At 43.0% G+C, this 19,439-nt stretch overlaps 1 protein-coding gene across 1 annotated transcript in view; it reads right to left on the reverse strand.

The window, feature by feature from the left end:
* FSHR (follicle stimulating hormone receptor) overlaps positions 1-19,439 on the reverse strand; it is a 176,347-nt gene that overhangs the window by 108,571 nt on the left and 48,337 nt on the right. Inside the window, exon 2 of the mRNA XM_060248918.1 lies at positions 4,672-4,743. Within this exon, the coding sequence (XP_060104901.1) occupies positions 4,672-4,743 (72 nt within the window). The remainder of the gene's footprint in view (positions 1-4,671; positions 4,744-19,439) is intronic.

The raw sequence follows: 19,439 nt of genomic DNA on the forward strand, positions 1-19,439 counted from the left end.
CCAGACTGCCACACCCAATACCATTTTTGTAGTTGTAGTTCCCACCCCACAGTGAGATTAGTCAGGATCTTTTCAGAGTACATATCCCTCCCCACTCCCAGCCAAGGAAAAGATACTTTCCATTGCGAAATTCAATGCAATTTTAGTTTCCATCCAACTCTGTTTGCTGTAGCTAGGCATTGCACATGGGTCCTTGAGAGCCTATCTGAAGACGTTCTTCCCTCTCATAGTCATGAAATTTTTAATTCACTAAAACTCTGCAGCGAATATATCCGTTAAGGGAATTTTTAGCATTTCAGCTATGTGCAAACACAGTATGCTCTATGTGTATTGAAGTATCTAATTTGTATACTCTAGGCAAAATGCATTTTACCACATGGAGGCATCGCATTATTAATAGCCGTTTGCTTTAAATAGCCTACCGTTGATTTTAATCTTCTTTTTTTGTGCATGAGCCTATAGGATGTGGGAGGGGGAAGAGGATTTCACACAAGGGGTCTTCTTTTTTATATGCAAATATATCACTTGATTATATAGCTTGTATCCCTACATTATCATGAATATTTCCAATGAATGTTTTATGGGTGATATTTTTGATTTGTGAGCTATTTCACATTTCATTGCTACTTCTCATCTGCAGAACTCCACAGATGCTGATTGGTCTTATTTGCATATTCATCATCCTCTATTTTCATAGCTGCCACGTTATAAACTGTTTCCCCACAGAGATGCCACAGCACATCGCTGCATTTTCAAATGAAAGTCACTTCTACTTTTAAAATTTTTGCTACAGTACTTGTCAGTTTACCTCAGACACCACCAGTCCACGTGTTTTCTGGGTAATTAAAGTGAACAGTTTACAGGTGGGCTTGGTAGCCCACTGTAGTCTCCAAGGAGTTAGGAGCCAAATTGCTGTTTTGGTGGCCAACAGTTTTTGCTGACATACCAGAAACCAAGTCCAAAGCACAAAGTCTTGGATTTTTTTAAATTGAAAAAAAAATCTATTTAGACATTGATACCCTGATTTCTCTTCAATGGGACTAAAAATGGCTTACAACATTGTTTTCCCCTCCTCTATTTTAGTCTTCCAACAACAGCACTGTAGAAAAAAGTTTTCCAATGTATATTTAAGGCAGAAGAGTCACTTTTTTTGCCAACCTTTTTTTTTGTCTGGCGTTTTCCCAGAATTATAATTGATCTCCTGACAACAAAATGGCAGATTTTGAGGGTGGACTCTATAACATCGCATCCCTACTGAGAGCTCTGTCCCCTCCCCAGCCTCTGCCCCCAGATTTCCAAGAATCCCCAACCCAGAGCTGGCAAGTTTAACTGTAATCTTCAATAAGAGAATACGGGAATTACAAACATGTCTCCTTTCTCAGCTGTAAAGGGTTGGAGGGTATGCCACTGGGCAACACAGATCCAGTTTATTTCTAGTGTTTGCTAATCAGTACACTGCAGTTTCCAGTTTGCTCAATCCCCAGGTGGGGGCAGAGGATCCCCTGGTTTGGAGGCCCTCCCCCCGCGTCAAGGTCATCAGAAAGCAGGGGGAGGGGAGGGAACTCTGGGAACTCTGTTATTCTGTATGGAGTCTAATTCCCTTGGGAAATAATGGAAAATTGATCCACAGGTATCTGTGGCTCTGGGGGGGCTATTTTTGAGGTAGAGGCACCAAATCTTCTGTATAGCATCCAGTGCCTCTCCCCAAAATATCCCCCAAGTTTCAAAAAGATTGGGCCAGGGGGGTCCTATTCTATGAGCCCCAAAAGAAAGTGCCCCTATCCATTATTTCCTATGGAAGGAAGGCATTTTTAAAAATGTGCGGTCCCTTTAAATGTGATGACCAGAACTCTTTTGGAGGTCAATTATGCTTGTCACACCCTTGCTCCTGGCTCCACCCCCAATGTTTCCTGGCTCCACCCTCAAAGTCCCCAGATATTTCTTGTATTGGACTTGGCAACCCTACCGGGGCAGCAGAGCAATTTTCACAACCAATTGGCATTAAAATACTCTTACATTTAGGCTTCCCAACCCTCCCGCCCTGGCGGGGGACCCCAGGATTTCCACCCTCTTCCCCCGCTCCCCCAAAAAACGGAAGCGGGGGGAGGGGGGAAACGGCACGGGGAGCATGGTGAGCCGCCCCATCCTGGAGCGAGCGAGGCCGCTACACCGCTGCCACCCCCTCCCCGCCCACCGCAGCTGCTCCTCCGAGATGGGCCCAGGCTGAGCCCATCTCGGAGGAGCAGCCAAGATGCGGCAGCAGTGCAGGGGAGGGCGAGGCAGGCCAGGAGCATGGCGAGCCGTGAATCCGGGCCCTTCTAGGACCCGGACTCGCGGCTTGCCATGCCCCCGGCCTGCCTCCACCCCCCCCTCTGATTCCACCCCAGAGGCGGAACGGGCGAGGCCGCCGCGCCGCCTCTTCTCTGCTCGCCGTGGCTGCTCCTCCGAGATGGGCTCAGGCTGATCCCATCTCGGAGGAGCAGCCATGGTGAGTGGAGAAGAGGTGGCAGCGGCGCAGCGGCGTCGCCCACTCCGAGATGGGGCAGCTCGCCACGCTCCCCGGCGCCGTTTCCCCCCCTCCCCCTAGCTCCACCCCAGTGTCTCCTGGCTCCACCCCCAAAGTCCCCAGATATTTATGGGGTTGGACTTGGCAACCCTACTTACATTAGTATACTGTTGTACTGATAGGTGTAGCAGGTTCTCTGAATTCCTAGCTCTCATTTAAAAAAAAAATTAAGCCTCTTCCTTGCAAAGATATCCTTTTCCTTATAGCTCTACAAAGGAAAGAGTAAGGGACTTACTGTTTTAAAAAAAGAAAGCCAAGAATTCAGAGAAACTACTAAACCTTTCAAGACAAGGGTATAGTGATACAATAGGGTTGCCAATCCCCAAGTGGGGGCAGGGGATCCCCCGGTTTGGAGGCCCTCCCCCCGCTTCAGGGTCGTCAGAAAGCGGGGGGAGGGGAGGGAAATGTCTTCTGGGAATTCTATTATTCCCTGTGGAGATTTATTCCCATAGAAAATCATGGAGAATTGATCCGTGGGTATCTGGGGCTCTGGGGGGTGCTTTTTGGGGTAGAGGCACCAAATTTTCCCTATAGCATCCAGTGCCCCTCCCCAAAATGCCCCCCAAGTTTCAAAAAGATTGGACCAGGGGGTCCAATTCTGTGAGCCCCAAAAGAAGGTGCCTCTATCCTTAATGATTTCCTATGGAAGGAAGGAATTGAAAAGGTGTGCCGTCCTTTTAAACGTAATGACCAGAACTCCCTTTGGAGTTCAATTATGCTTGTCACAGCCTTGATCTTGGCTCCACCCCTAATGTCTCCTGGCTACACCCCCAAAGTCTCCTGGCTCCACCCCCAAAGTCCCCAGATATTTCTTGAATTGGACTTGGGAACCCTATGATACAACAATATTTTAGAGTCTATTTTTTAAAAAATGAAAAGCCCCAAGGTTGCAGGAGTAGGAAATGGCTGCCATGGGGCAGAGGCAAGGGAAAATGGCTGCCATATTACTTAGGAAAAATCCAAATTTTCACATACAGCAGCCATCCAGGTTTTCTCGTGATGCTTTCCAAAATTCTGGAGGAAAAAGAAAGATGGGAGAAAAGATGGCAAAACTCCTGGAGGTGCACAAATGCACATGATGCTGTGGGGAAACAGGAAAGTAACCCACTTACCCAACGCTGAATCACTTAGCTCTTCTTGGTGTGCACTTCTATGATCATCACTTGTTCCTTTCACTTTTCGAGCATGTACTACTGATTACTTCCCTTATCCAAAACATTCTTTTGTGCAGACATACAAATGTACTAGTGATAATTAGGTGTGTGCATTTGGCTAAATCTGAGCAAAAAAAACAAACAAACCTGAAAAATACCTTCTTGGTATTTTCTGGCTATTCTTTCAGCAGATATAGATTGGGGCTGAATTTTGGGGATTTTTCACAATTGCCAAATAGTCAAAGTTAAAGGATGTTTAAAAGGACTGCAGTCATTTTAATTGCCTTCCAGGTGAACTTGCCACTTGGAGAAGGCATTTAAAAGGATTGTGATCCCTTTAAACACCTTTTCCCCATCCACTGAAACCAATGGAGGACAGGGGCCCATAGAACTGGATCCCCTGGTCCAATCTTTTTGAAACTGGGGGTGGGGGAAGGACAGGCATGAACAGTTATGCTGCAGATTTGGTGTTTCTGCTTCAAAAAACAGCTGCCCTAAGCCCCAGGTATTCCTGGATTGATTCTCCATTATACCCTGTGGGTATTATTGTCTATAATGGTCCCCATAGGGTATAATGGAGTTGGAAAAATTTGGGCTTCCCAAATATTTACCATATCAGGATACCATATCTGTATTGGGATTTGGGAACATCAGGTAACACCAATATTTTTCGGGTTCAATATACCCAAACCTGAACAATACAGATTTTTATTTTATTTCACATCCCTTGTGATAACAATCTTTTGGAACAGTAGTCTCTCTCTCTCTGTTCCAGTTTTTCATAGATCCTTAACCAGATGAAGAACATAGACTTATAAGTCTTGTGAGTCGATAGCTCAGATAAAGCAGAGTGAAGGATTAGGAATAAGAAGAAAAGAGCCCCCAAACCAAGGCAACAGCTTTAATAAAACATTGTATAAAACAGACATACTAAATTTCAGAATTACGTACATTTTTTCAACTTTGTCAAATCCTGAGAAAGCTCCTTTTGGGATGATTTTTACTTTGGTGAGGAAAAAGACCCTGGAAACACAAGAAAACACATGCATGATATATATATATATATTACATCATCAGTGGAATTCACTGTTTTGCAATCCCATGTTAAAAAAAAAGTCCACTTGAGATAAAGTCAATACATTGTACTGTTGATCTGCTTATTTTGCTTGAAGTTGCCTCTGCTTGAGGCTTTGTTCTGAACCCAAGAGTTGGGATTTTGAAGAATATGGGTCAATAAGAATATCAGTGAATGTCAGACAGTAAGGCTATGAGAGTAAGAAAACAGAAGGGCAGGCCTCTGTGCAGAAACAAATCAAGTTGCTTATCATATCATTAATGTTAATATCATTAATATCACACCATCAATGGACATGGACCTTGCCAGAACAACATAAACAAAACTGGAAAAAATTCCTCACAAAACAGAGTCAGCATCCAGAATTCATTAGCACAACAACCCCATTGTACAGGAGATAGGCATCACCCAACATTCCCCACTTGAAGCTTTGAAGAGGCACTTGGTTGGCCATTGCTGAAAAAAGAAAAGAAAATGAGCAGGATCTTTGATCTCTTCCAATAGGGCTGCCAAGGTCCTGGGTGGGGGAGGGGTTCTCCTGCTTTGGGGGGTCCCCAACCTGCTGGCCTGCAGTGGGCTGGTGGGGGGATCCCCTCCCAGCATCACTGGTGTGATGACATCACTCCTAAGTGACATCATCATGCTGGCAATGTCGTGCACCAGCCACTCTAGGAGCTTCTGGGAAAACTCTGTGGTTTTCCCTGATGCTCTAACAATTTGGGAAGAAAACTCTACAGTACTGTAGAGTTTTCCTCCCAAATTTCTTGAGCATAGCACACGTAACCCCCCCCCCCAGAGTCCGCAGGGGACTTGGCAACCCTGTCTTCTAACAAGGCAATTCATTTGTCCTTAGAAACATCAAAAAATAGAGCTGGAAGCTCAAGTCTTTTAGTGCAACCCCCTGCACAATGCAGGAAATTCACAGCTACCCCCCACATGACCCCTGTTTTATGCCTGGAGGAAGGCAAACCCCCCCCCCCTCTGGGCCTGGGCCAATTTGGCCTGGAGTAAAATTTCTTCCTGACCCCAAAGTGGTGATTGGCATTGCCATATAAAGAAAAAGCCAGAAGAGCAGAGCATTGGCTCCTGATCCTTTCCTTCCCTCCTCACAATCTTCCTAAATTCATCATGAGTCACAGAATCTGCATTGCTATCAGGTGGCCATCTAGCCCCTGCTTAAAAACCTCCAAAGAAGGGGAGTCAACCACCTCCTGAGGAAGCCTGCTTCATTGAGGAATGACTTTAATTTTCAGGAAATCCTTCCCAAGAATGCACCTTGAACTTGCTCAGCAGTTGCAGAAAGCACATTTTTTAAAAAATGCAATCCAATATAATACTTATATGTACAACAATTTTTTGATCTTGAAGGATGCAAAAAAAGAAAAAAAAGGAGGTCATTCATAGAAGATGCTTGAAGTGCAAATTGCAATCACACTAGTTAAATCTCCCACATTTCCATACTGCTGGTCAAAAGGTACCTTTTTGTATAACTAATTATATTTATTATCTCCCATTATTTTCTCTGCAGGAAAGGCCTAACTTCTATGAGACTATGTTAGATACTATACTTTCTCTCATGGTAATTAGCAAGTGATAGTTGTTAATAGAAATAAAAAAGTTATCAATCTGATGACTCAAATAACCTTCATTATGTGAATTTAAATGTCCTGCATTATGTTATGCACCAATGATGTTCAGAAGTTCAAGCAAAACCAACTAACCAAAAGTCATGTAAGAACCCAAACTGTGTTTGTGTATTCTGTATGTCATGATTTGTGGAATCATTCTGAATATTTGCATGTAATCAAAACAATTTATTTATTTATTTATTTTTCGTATTTGTATCCTGCTCTCCCCGCCGAAGCAGGCTCAGGGCGGTTAACAACATTGACTATATTGAACAGTAAAACCATAAAGCAGTAAAAGCAGTTACAATAATATCAGTTAAAATTAAATAATTGCAATTTAAAATACTAAACAATTATAAAACAACAGTTTTGGTGCTAAGTTCCATACCATGATGTTGAGCAGCTTTGTGCTTTAGTTGAAGGCCATTCGAAATAATGTTGTTTTGCAGGCTTTGCAGAATTGGGCAAGGTCCCACAAGGCTTTAATGTCATCTGGGAGTTGGTTCCACCAGTGGGGGGCTGCAATAGAGAAAGCCCATTCTCTGGTAGCCTTCAATCTTGCCTCTCTCGGCCCGGGGATTTCTAATAGGTTTTGTGATCCAGATCTAAGTACCCTCTGGGGAATATATGGGGAGAGACGGTCCCTAAGGTAGACAGGTCCTCAGCCATATAGGGTTTTAAAGGTAATAACCAGCACCTTGTAGCGAATCCGGAACGCTATTGGCAACTAATGCAGCCTCTGCAGCCCCGGCTGTACATGATCCCGAATAGAGAGACCCAGTAACAGCCTGGCTGCAGCATTCTGCACCAGTTGCAGCTTCCGGATTCGAGACATGGGCAGCCCCATATAGAGGGCATTACAGTAGTCCAATCTCGAGGTGACCATTGCATGAATCACTGTTGCTAAGTCGCTGTGCTCTAGGAAGGGTGCCAACTGTCGTGCCTGCCTAAGATGGAAAAAGGCGAATCTCGCAGTAGCTGCTATCTGGGCCTCCATAGCCAATGTGGGCTCCAGTAGCACCCCGAAGCACTTGACTTTAGGCGCTGATATCAGTGGCACCCCATCAAAGGCTGGTAGAGGGATTTCCCTTCTCAGGCCACCGCGACTCAGACAAAGGACTTCCGTCTTCATTGGATTCAGGTTCAGACAACTCAGCCTGAGCCACTCCGCCACAGCTTGTAACGCCGGGGCCAACGCACAATGCCCCTGTAATAAATTGATGCTGTGACCTCATTTGGACTACTGTATACAATTCTGTCCACCACACCTCAAAAAAGATATTATAGCACTGGAAAAAGTGCAAAAAAGGGCAAATAGAATGATTACAAGAAGAATTGCAGATTTATACCCCACCCTTCTCTCTGAATCAGAGACTCAGAGCGGCTTACAATCTCCTATATCTTCTTCCCCCACAACCGATACCCTGTGAGGTGGGTGGGGCTGAATGGATAAAAAGAAGTACTCCTTCACCCAAAGAATTATTAACACGTGGAATTCACTGCCACAGGAGGTGGTGGCAGCTTCAAGTGCGGGCTGGATAAACATATGAAGCAGAAGTCCATCAGTGGCTATTAACCACAAGGTATAGATGGAACCAGGGCTTTTTTGTAGAAAAAGGTCCATCAGGAACTCATTTGCATATTAGGCCACACCCCAAATGTCACCATTGTTTCACACAGGACTTTTTTGTAGAAAAAAAAGCCCGATAGGAACTCATTTGTATATTAGGTCACATCACCTGACACCAAGCCAGCCGGAACTGCATTTCTGTGCATTCCTGTTTAAAAAAAAAAAAAGGCACTAGATGGAACTCTCTGTCTGGGGCAAGTGATGCTCTGTATGCTCTGTATTCTTGCTGCTTGGGGGGGGGGGAGGGCAACAGTGGGAGGGCTTCTAGTGTCCTGGCCCCACTAATGGACCTCCTGATGGCACCTGTTTCTTTGGCAAAGTGTGTGACCAATGGGCCATTGGCCTGATGGGCCATTGGCCTGATCCAACATGACATCTCTCATGTTTATCTTGCATACCAGTTCTAAGATAGTTCAAAGTGGTATACTGGTTAAAGAGGATTAAGAAATCTTAGTTTCATAATTCCCAAGTAGCCATGAAGTTCACAGGTGTCTTTAAGCCAATCATGTTATCCCTTTTCAGCTGTTACAGTCCATGTATATTGGACGGCTGGCAATTGCACATGGATCTTCCTAATATGCTTCATCACCTTGTTGTCTGAAAGGGGCAACATGGATTTTTGTGATTCATATCCCTGAAAACTCAGGTTTTGTGTATGGCATACAGAGCTACAAAACCCATTATGTTTCCCCTTTCAGACAACATGGCAACTATGGATACATGTTGAATAGCAAGCACTTCTAATATACACAGTTGGCAGAAGTGGGACTTGTCATGTAATTCTCTCAGAGGGCTTTTATGAGGATAAATGCAGGACAGGAGAAGCATGTATGTCACCATGAGCTCCTTGGAAGACAGGTCAGGCAAAAATGTGATCAATTCCAACATAGCTCATCACATCTTAAAGAAAGTTAAAAACTACTTGCCTCATGAAGTTAAATTTGGTCAGTTGTAAATCATATGGCTGAAAATAGGTATATGAACTGCTGTAGGCGAGATTGTCTGTAGATTCTCTTGTCTGAGGAAATTAGGCTTTTTCCTCCCACCCCAATCATAACACAAAGATCGTATCACTAACTACTTTTCACAGTCTGCTTCCCCATAGGAATGACAGCTAATTGTTTTGAGAATTACTGCAGTTTTTGCCTCAGCAGCTTCACTTGATAGATGATTCTTCACTTTTATCTTCTCAGAGCACAGATCTCTTTCCTAATAGTAATTTTTAACCAACTTCCCTGTTCAAAATCGTGTTTAAAAATACCATTTTTTTCTTCCCCATATCTGTGCAGGTTTGTGGACTGAAGTGTGGACTATGTTCCCTGGCACATAATATTAGAGATTATGACACTAGTTTTGAAAATACTCACTCTAGAGTAGCTCCATTAACAACAATGGGGCTTTTGTAGAGAAAGTACTCAGAGGCCTGTACTTTGCATGTCAGCGAAACATGTATCTTTCATGTTGACAGCTCAGGTCTCTCAAGCATGGTGAAATTCCATTGATAATTGATTGTTATAGGGTCCTGCCTAACACTGGTCTGTGAAGTATCATGGAGGACCCAGCTTTGCTAGTTTTGTTATTCCTTCCCTCCCCCCTTCTTGCTTTATTGCCTGAAAAGTAGACATAGTGAGAAATGAAACTAACTTGAGAAGAAGTAATCAGCACCTTCCCATACATTCCTGGTAGGGAGTGCGACAAATCTGGGGAAAACAAGGACAGAGTCCTGAAAACACTGTGAGAATGTAGACATTTATGATAGTTTATGTGTGAGAGCTACCGCGCACCCCCATCCTTTGGAATCCTTTTGAAGTAAGCCTTAAAAGTATTGTATCAATGTATATGCAGCATTATTCTCAAGAATCTGTTACACAGAAAGTATCGGTCTATCAATAAACGTAGTCTTTCTATCAACTTGGACTCGTCATTGAACCCGCATGCTTGACAAGGTCTCAGGTTTAAACCAGACATTATGCAGGGAGAGCCATGACTGACTCTACTAGGTCTGAATCTAAATTGCAGCAAAACATGGCTACTGTTTGAACTGGTCCCATGTGAGTCAGGAAGATGGGCTTTAGCCTTCCACCTTTGCCTGGTTTTGCCTCAAAGGGAAAAAAGAGAGGCAAACATTATCATTCGTTCTGCAGGAGTAAGGATCACATTAAGGCACCAGTGGGATGTAGGTGAAGTGTAAACTAATGGGTCTCTTTGTTGAGCCTTTCTGAAGCTGAAGCAACATGGTCTGTGCTGGGAAGACAATCTTCTCTGTCCTTTGATTAGAGATTCACATCAATATTTTAGCAAATTCAGTAAAATTATGACACCAGAGAAGACTAAAAGCCTATTGCTCCAACAAGCAGGCCAAATATTTAGCTATTGGGGTGGATCCTATGCTTATTCTACTGCTTCATTGATGGACATCTGAAGCCTTCTTAGTTTCAGCGGCTTTTTCTCCAATGGAGCAAATTTAAGTTGGAAGCAAGCTCCTTATAGGAAGGTTGGATCCATGCCATTGTTTCCCATACTTGCCCAAACATAGTTCTGGAGTAATTCTGAGATATATATACCATGATTGTTCACAAACTGGCAAGATCTTGTGCTTCAGTACATGGGGAATAAAGTCAAGATGCATAAAATTAAAAACGAAGTGGTGATTGGCCCAAGAGCTGAGCATGACTATGAATCTTGGACTTCTGTATTCAAAGTCCAATGTTCTGCTCACTGTACTATACTATTCCAAATTCATTAAGGTAGGTATGTATTGATCATAGTTAGAGCTGGACACCAGAAACCCCATCACTGTTGCCCTTTTAAAAGTGGGGAAGTGCTTGGTTGAGGGAAATTCTGAATTAATGACATGCTTGAGCTTGCTGAGAGTGGTAAATTGCCCCCACCAGAAGGCCTGTCATAAAGTAGCGGACACATAGGCTGGGTTCAGATTGGTGGCTTGGGGCAGCAACCTCCCATCATGGAAGTAAGCTGGCATAAAGCGCCCCGGGGGCAGTCTACAGCTGCCAAGTTCCTGGGTTGGGCGGGGTTTCCCCTGCCCCAGAGGTTCCCAACCCGCTGGCCCACATTGCCAATCAAATTGCTAGAGTGTCTGGGAAAACCATAGAATTTTCCCGGAAGCTCCTAGAGAGGCTGGTGCGTGATGTCACCGGCATGATGATGTCACTTGTGAGTGAGGTCATCATGCTGCATGTACTCTGTGCATGCGAAAACAGTCCCCTGCCGGAGGCTTCAGGGGACTTGCCAACCCTAGGGCGGTCAGACAGTGTGTGGCCCATTGCTGGAACAGGGACAGGCCATGCAAGCCCTGAAGAGTGGTCTTACCGTTCAAGCGCTTGAACGATGCTTCTCAGGTGCTCCTTGACCATGCAGATGGCTGGGAATGGTGCTCCAGAAGTGCATCAGCAATCTGCTACCACTTCCAAAGTGGTAGCTTTTTGGAGTGGCATGGCAATGGCGGAGAACAAGGTGAGGGTGGTGGGAGCAAGACAGGTCCCAGATGTGCATGCTTGAACAAGCCTTTTTGGTCCAGACCTGGGCCGTTCCTGTGTCGGCCCAAATTGGCCATCTGAATTCAGCCATAGTAGTGATGCCTTTATTTTATTTAAATAAAGCATTTCAGTCTGCCTTTCTAGAGACCAGCTTGAGGTGTCTTTGTCACCCCCCAGCCATCATTCCTTTCAAGTTTAAGTATTCCTCAATCCGGCAGGGAAGAATTCAACACCCCTCCCCCCTTCTCTCCACATAACCTCAGTCCAAACTGGGGCTGTTTGTGACTGCAATTTAGCTTTAGAAAACAGCAGGAAGACCCATTCCTGGATCTCCCTTTTTCTCATTTAGTTTACCTCTCAAAAGCCATGTTGCTGAAAATGTTCTCTCTGTGTTAAATATTCCAAACAAACAACCTTGTTACTTCTTGACAATCTACAATTACCATACAATGGACATGCTATCATATTTTAAAATTATCTTCCTACATGATTTCTACTATAATAGGTCTCATTATGTAGTTTCATATCATATAGTATTATTTAGTTTTATAGATTTTGCCTTTTCTTGGCTCAGTATATGTAAATATATCAGAGTATTGTAATGGTGGTGGTGGGGGCTTCAACAGGTAGCTCATAAGCTACCAGTAGGTTGCTGTCTACTGTAGAGTAGCTTAAGAACTCCCTAGAAGACCCAGGAAAAGAGCACAAAATGATTTGCTCTACTTTTTTTTTAAAAAAAGCTTTTATTTCATAGATTTTTTCCCCTCTGCATTTATCTGATAAACTTCATTTCTGATGCTCCTCCTAGTTCATGCCATTTTAAAACAATACAAAATTTAACATGCAAAAGAGGAATAGTTCAGGATTTTTTTTTATTATTCAGAAGTAACTCTATTTAAATAAAAGGTCAGGAACTCCAGGGTTAGAGATTTGGATTGGGATCCTAGGAGATCCAGGTTCAAATTCCCACTCTCCCCTTCCTGCTAGGTGACCTTGGAAACTGTCTGTGAAATTAACCCATCTCACAAGGTTGTTGTTGTAAGGAGGAGAGAACAGTGCTATTTATTTAATTTACAGTCCACCTTTCTTGCTGAGACTCACTAGAGAGAAAAGTGGTATGCAAGTATAAAAAAGTCAAAAGTAGAATTTGAGCAAGGGATCCAACATTGGGAGAACATAAAGCATAAACATTGGGAGACCATAACTGGATAGCCATATAGCTGTGTAGGCTTGCCAATCCCCAGGTCTGGGCAGGATATTCCCTGGTTTTGCAGGCTCCTCCCTGCCACCAGCCAGCTAGCCGGTGGAGGAAGCCCCGCCCTAACAGCCATTATGTGCCTTTAAATCTGTACAAGTTAAGAAGAAGAAGAAGAAGAAGAAGAAGAAGAAGAAGAAGAAATTAGATTGATGTCCCACCCAAAACTCTGAATCTCAGAGTGGTCACAATTCCCTTTTCCTCCCCCCCCCCACAACAGACACCCTGTGAGGTAGGTGGGGCTGAGAGAGCTCTTACAGCATCTGCTCTTTCAAGGACAACTCCTACAAGAGCTATGGCTGACACAACACCATTCCAGCAGCTGCAAGTGGAGGAGTGGGGAATCAAACCCAGTTCTTCCAGATAAGAGTCTATGCACTTAACCACTACAGCAAACTGGCTCTCTCAGAAGCTTGCAAACTGTGTTTTGGGATGTGCATGTGCCTTTAAATCTCAGTAGGAGGAAAGCTGCATGGGGGTGGGGACGAGCTGGCAGAGTCACAAGGCTCTTCCCAGTGAGTGTGTCAAGCTGTGAGAAAGGAAGAGAGCACAGTTTCTCTTTTTCTTTTGCATTCATTTCGGAAGTTGTTTGCATAGTAAAATGGATAGTGAAGATAAAACTAGATCTGATTATGGGATGGAGGAAAATACCACCCTTTAGACTGCTTTATTCCTTACTTTTGTTTTCTTGTAGATAGATCCAAGTGGGCAGTCATGTTGCTCTGAAGCAATACAACAAAGTAGGAGTCAAGTGCACCTTTAAGACCAACAAAGTTTTATTCAGAGCGTAAGCTTTCTTGTGCTCCAAGCACACTTCATCAGATGAGGAATCAGGTACAATGAGCAGAGGTACATATAGCTGGTAGGCAGTGGTTTAGAATGTTAGAAGTTGGTTGAAATACAGCAGATTGTTACATTCAGCAACTCCCATGAGTAAATTGCCCTGGTGAGATTACAAAAGTGTGGGCTTGCAAACTATTTGTGCTTATTTTGGCTGTTTTGTGAATGTGTATATCCCTTAATAAAGTCATGTTTGGAAATGCTACCAAAGCCTGGCAAGGGACTTGTAGAAGTATAACAAATTTCACTTTCATTTAGTGGAAGTGCAGCTGCTGGGGAACTCTTGGAAGGTAAAAAATGGGTAAGAAAGTGTCTCTCTCACTTTTGTGTGCTGATTCCACTGACGCAGACTGAACTTTTACCTGATGTCTATCCATTGCCATGTGCTGGCCTGCACTCAGAAGAGGCTTCATGGTGATCCAAATACCTCTGTAACTTTCTAAACTAAGGAGCCTGCCTTATATTTAACATCTGCTAGGACAGATATAGAAGGAGGAACAGGGGGATTGGATTTTATCCTTTTCTTTTTAATCCCTTGCTCTATCTGGTGCTATGCTGAGGGTATGCTTTTGGGCATTTTCTTTTTAATAAATTATTTGTAACTTTTGATGCTGATAGTGGTTTTCTGTACCACATAAACCACCTTGGGCACACTATTGTATAAGAACCACCAGGAGGGGGGGCAATCAGTTGGCAAGTGGCAAGTTGTCAAGTGGCTACTTCCCCAGTGGTGCATAAGGCAGTAAACCATCCCCCTGATAACCAGATGCTGAATGGCAGGAGACATCAAAACTGGGAAGGGAAGCTGGAAGTCCTGGCCCTCCCAGTGGGCAGTTTTTACAAAAGTGAGGTGGTGACAGCAGTTGGACAGACAGAGAGAAAAGCCCCTCTAGTTGTGGAGAAAACCTTGGTGGAACAGGGTCTGCAGGTCAGAGCAGGGCTGTTCCACCACAGGTCCACTACCCATATTTTTCCTCCCACCACCACTACAAGCAGCAGAAGGACATAGGAGCCAGGGCTCTGGCAATCCTGCTTCCACTTTTCAACCATTAGGTGTACTCGGATCTCCTGAACTTGTCTTCCCTGCTGAGCATCTGCTAAATAGGCACAACCCCCATAACACTTTAAGATTCCTTCGGCAACATTTGTAGAAATATTGTTTTATCTTTTTGTTTAATTTTTAAATTTTTGATCAAGCATGTGTTTTTCACAATGCACCAGGCTTCATGACTCTGTAATACTTTTTATTACTGTGCCTGCAACATTTCCCTCATCTGCATACATGCTGGGGGCAGCAGGTCCTCTGATTGTTGTTTGGGCAAATCTAATCTATGGTATTACATGAGAAATGAATCTAGATCTGAGCTATTTTCATTGACTGAAATTCAATGGAAGGAAATAAATCATAGCCCCAGTCTTAACAAATGCTAATACTTATTTCCGACTTCCATATCTCCCGTATTAATAATCTTCAGCTAAGGCATCTCTGTTCATCCTTCTGGATAGGTTTCACTGCAGGGATGGTTAGATTGATGCAGGATTAAAATATTCCACCTCTCTCTAATGGCAAACTGGGTTTGGTGATTTATAGAGGATCCCCCAACCCTGAAACATGGTTTAATGTAATTCAGTAAAACCTAGGCATTTTAATTGTTCAGATATACTGTGGAATCCTACAAATTAAACCCAATGGACCTTACTGAAAAGCTGAGCCAATTAGGAAAGGGTTAGCTTTGATCCAAGCTGATATTGAACCAGTGCTGCTTAAGGGGGGAGCCCAAGGGAGGTGGGTTTTGTTAGAGGTAGAGCTGAAAAGAAATTGAGGAAAACCCTTTTACGTGGTTTTAAACCCACCCCCCCTTTAAAAAGCAACTGAATGCTTTCAGACAGCTTATAACACCTTCACCACTCTCTGACCCATCTCCCCATACCTTCCACCAATCATACTTGTCTGTAGCGTAGCTTTGATCTAGGCTGCAATCACACACACACACACACACACAATAATGCACTTTCAATACACTTTCAAGGCACTTTCCAACTGGATTTTACTATGTGAACTGGCAAAATCCAGTTGGAATGTACACTGAAAGTGGATTGAAAGTGCATTTAGTGTGTGTGATCGCAGCCTTATTTCTATTTAAATCTATTAAATCTTATTTCTATTTAAATCTAATAGAACTTAAATCACAGGGTGTTTGTTGTAGGGGAGGAAGATAAAGGAGATTGTGAGCTGCTCTGAGACTCTGAGTGGAGGGCGGAATATAAATCCAATGTCGTCTTCTCTTCCTCCTCCTCCTCCTCCTTCTCCTCCTTCTGTAATCTGCATCATAAACTCTTTTCAGATGTTACAGTCCCCACATACCAGAAGGCTAGCAACTGCACACAGATTCCCTCAATTGCTGCATTGTATAAAAGGGCCAACACAGATTTCAGGTTTGGTGGACTCAAACACAATCCCTTCAAAATCAGTGTTTCTTTTAAACAACATGGCAGCCATGTGTAATTGGAGGACTGCAAGTAGTGCACTGCTAATTTATATGGTTGGCAAGCTCCTGATATGAGTAGGAGATACTTGTATTGTTGTGGTGTTCACACCCTTGTATCTGAAGTGGATTTTTGAAGCTTGAAGAAGCAATAGTGAAACAAGGCATTAGTACATCTTTGTTGCAATGACTGGACTGCTGGCTGCCTTATAAATTATGAATTTAAAGTTGGACTAAACGTGACATCAATCTTCATCAATCTCCTCAGGATATCATCGGACTTTTTGGCTAACAATACAGCATTGGACTGCTCTAAAGTTGGACTTTATATTCCATGGTTGCTTGGTGATGTTCCAATTTGTATAATTTTTTTCATTGATTTTGCTTATAGTCTGGTTCACAATATAGTAGTTTTGATAATATTGTTATTTGTGGCATTTGATTGAGGCTGGTAATCATGGAAGCTTTGTGCTTATTTCTTTGCTACCTATTACCGTGATTCTCTTGTGTGGCTGCTTAGCCTCCAGGTGGAGGCTGCAGATCTCCTGTGATTACAACCGATCTTCAGGCAACAGATATCAGCTCACCTGGAGAAACTGAATGCTTTGGAAGGTGGATTCTATGGTATTATATCCATTTGAAATCCCTCCCCCAACCCCACCCTCGTCAGGCTCTACCCCCAAAAACCTCCCGATATTTCCAAACCTAGAGCTGGCAATCCTAGGTATGAGCAGTCATAATGTCTGAAAAGAGCAACAGTTTATGTGTGTTCACTCAAATCTACAAGACTCCTCTATACTATCTAATACCCAATATTTTCCTAGTGTAGAGTTCTCATGTATGGAGCCAGAGCATGTACCTGCATGGGCTACTACGCAAACAACACTGTGATTGTGTGGAGGTTAGAGATAGGCCACAAGTGTGACTGATTATCCAAACCAACCAATTGATATATCACAACTGCACATACATGAAATTTACTTTTTACAAACTGACAGCATTCTATGGGTTTCATTATATTGTTTGTGCTCATATACAACGTATTTTCAAAGATTTGTTTACTGTTCACACATGACTAATTTTGACCTCAATGAAGATGCTGTAACTCGTATGACTATGATTTTTTCCCTGCAGCCACTGTGGCCGGACCTGCCTGTCCCGCATTGGTCTTGTCAGCCACCAGCGAGCCTGCAGCAGACGTGGACTACTGCACCTTTCTTAAATCTTCGTTCGCGAAGTCAAGCCGAGAGAGAGAGAGAGATGATGATATGCTGTTGAAGAAGTGTTTTCCATGATCCTAAATTCAGCCCAACTTCCCTAACTGCTGAAGGAACATAATACTGTAAGTATATGAAGACTCTTTCTAAGGCCAAATATATCTTTTTTTGTTTACTATGAAATATATGGTTTCTGTTTTCAAGTTTTATTTTTATTTCTCAGATGGCAAAAACAAAAAGCTATGTGCTTTCATAGCACAGGGTGCAGCTGTTTGCAGCTCTTTCTCTCTCTCTGCTATTAGACATATTTGCAAAATTGTTTGAAGCAAACTAAGGAGGCTATATTTTTTCCATTTCATAAATAGGTCATAATACTACAATTTTATACAGCAACAAATTTAGGAGTGATGCATTTTATGTTCTTAAAGTAGCAAAGCAGGATTGGTAAGTAAGTATTGTATATATTTAATTCTTCCCTTCCAATCTTTTTTATTTATTTATTTTGCCTAGAAAAGCTGGATTGCATCCAATCAATCTTTTCCCACCATTGATGGTATTTTGTCTCAGTGAAAGGAGCCTTTCCTGGATGTGAGACTCGTGCATCAGGAGAAGGCACTCTGTGTTGCTGGAGAGTGCAGCAGTTTCCCTTATGGTTCAGAAAATTTAGGTACATCTCTCATCCCACTTTACAATTCAGAAGTGGGGGGAGGTGGAGGCATTAGTTATAGTCACGAGACAAGATTCATAATACCAGATTCTGTTCATATCTTTGCAAAATACTTTCAAACTCATTACTTCCAGCCATCTGAAAGTTATATGCTGTTAATCAGAAAGCATGCATCTTCAAAATACTCACTCTAGCTTGCAACAACAACAAAAAAAGCAAAGTCATGATATTTTAGCCTGATTGTATCACCTCTGCCAAACATTATAACTTATGTGAATTACCACAATGAAGTAAAATGGTAGGAAAATTAAAACTCCAGCAAGATACAGTTGACCATAACCCTAACTCACTAGTCTCACTCTTAAGGCAATAATGATGAAAGGATTATGTAGAACATTTTTGCTTTCATCTTGGAAGTAATAGTGTGATGTTATCATTCTCTAAGCCTCTGAAGCAATGTGTATTTTGTCAGAAGCAGACATTTGCTGAGAAGTTTAATTTCCTAATAGAAACCTGAGTGCAATGGGGTTATGTATATGCCTGTTAGCACCCAGAGGAACTTCCTAGCTGTAGCTGCTATGCAAAAGCTGGGCAGGCATGGGAGCTTACAATACCTTCTGGTGCACAAAAGTTAATTTGGCACTAAAACAGGGAATATTAGCTTGATGGTCAGAAAGCAAGAGGCTATTCAGCAGAGAATTTGCACCTTTAAGTCCAGTCCATGTTTGATAGATGGGGATTCAAAATGCCAAAGTCAAGAATTTGATTCACCTTGCCAGCTGAAACACCAGTGTAAGAAGACATAGCAACTGAATCCATTTGAATACAAGTGCCTAAAACCCAGAAACTAAGTCAGAAAGACCATTAGCTCTTGAAATATCAATGCTGTATACTCTGGACAACAGATAAGAATGTAAGAACATAAAAAGAGCTCTGATAGATCAGACCACTAGTCCATCTAGTTCAGTATCCTGCCTCATGGCCAACCAGTTCCTCTGGAGGGCCAACAACAGGGCATAGAGGCTGAGATCTTCCCACAGTGTTGCCTCCTGGCTGTGGGACCCAGAGGATGCCTGTGAATGTGAAGGATCCCCTCAGTCATCATGGCTAGTAGCCACTGGTAGATCTATCTCCACGAATCTATCTAATCTCTCTTTTAAAGCTGCTTATACCTGTGGTCACCACTATATCCTCTGGCAGGAAATCCCACATTTTAATCCCTCTCTATGATACAAACTGCATCCTAGACCAGATGAGGTTGCTGAATGCTATATTCAATGATAGTGCCATGTATAGTGTATGTGTGTGTGAAGGTATGTGCTATCCGGGGTTGGTTGTGATCAGCATAAACGTGAAAGGTTAAACCCCCACTCCTCACACATCAGGGTGTTAATCCAAAATAGAGCCCCCCAGCAGCTTTCCCC

This window comes from Heteronotia binoei, chromosome 1, assembly GCF_032191835.1.
Source record: "Heteronotia binoei isolate CCM8104 ecotype False Entrance Well chromosome 1, APGP_CSIRO_Hbin_v1, whole genome shotgun sequence".
In the NCBI taxonomy this organism is placed as follows: Eukaryota; Metazoa; Chordata; class Lepidosauria; order Squamata; family Gekkonidae; genus Heteronotia; species Heteronotia binoei.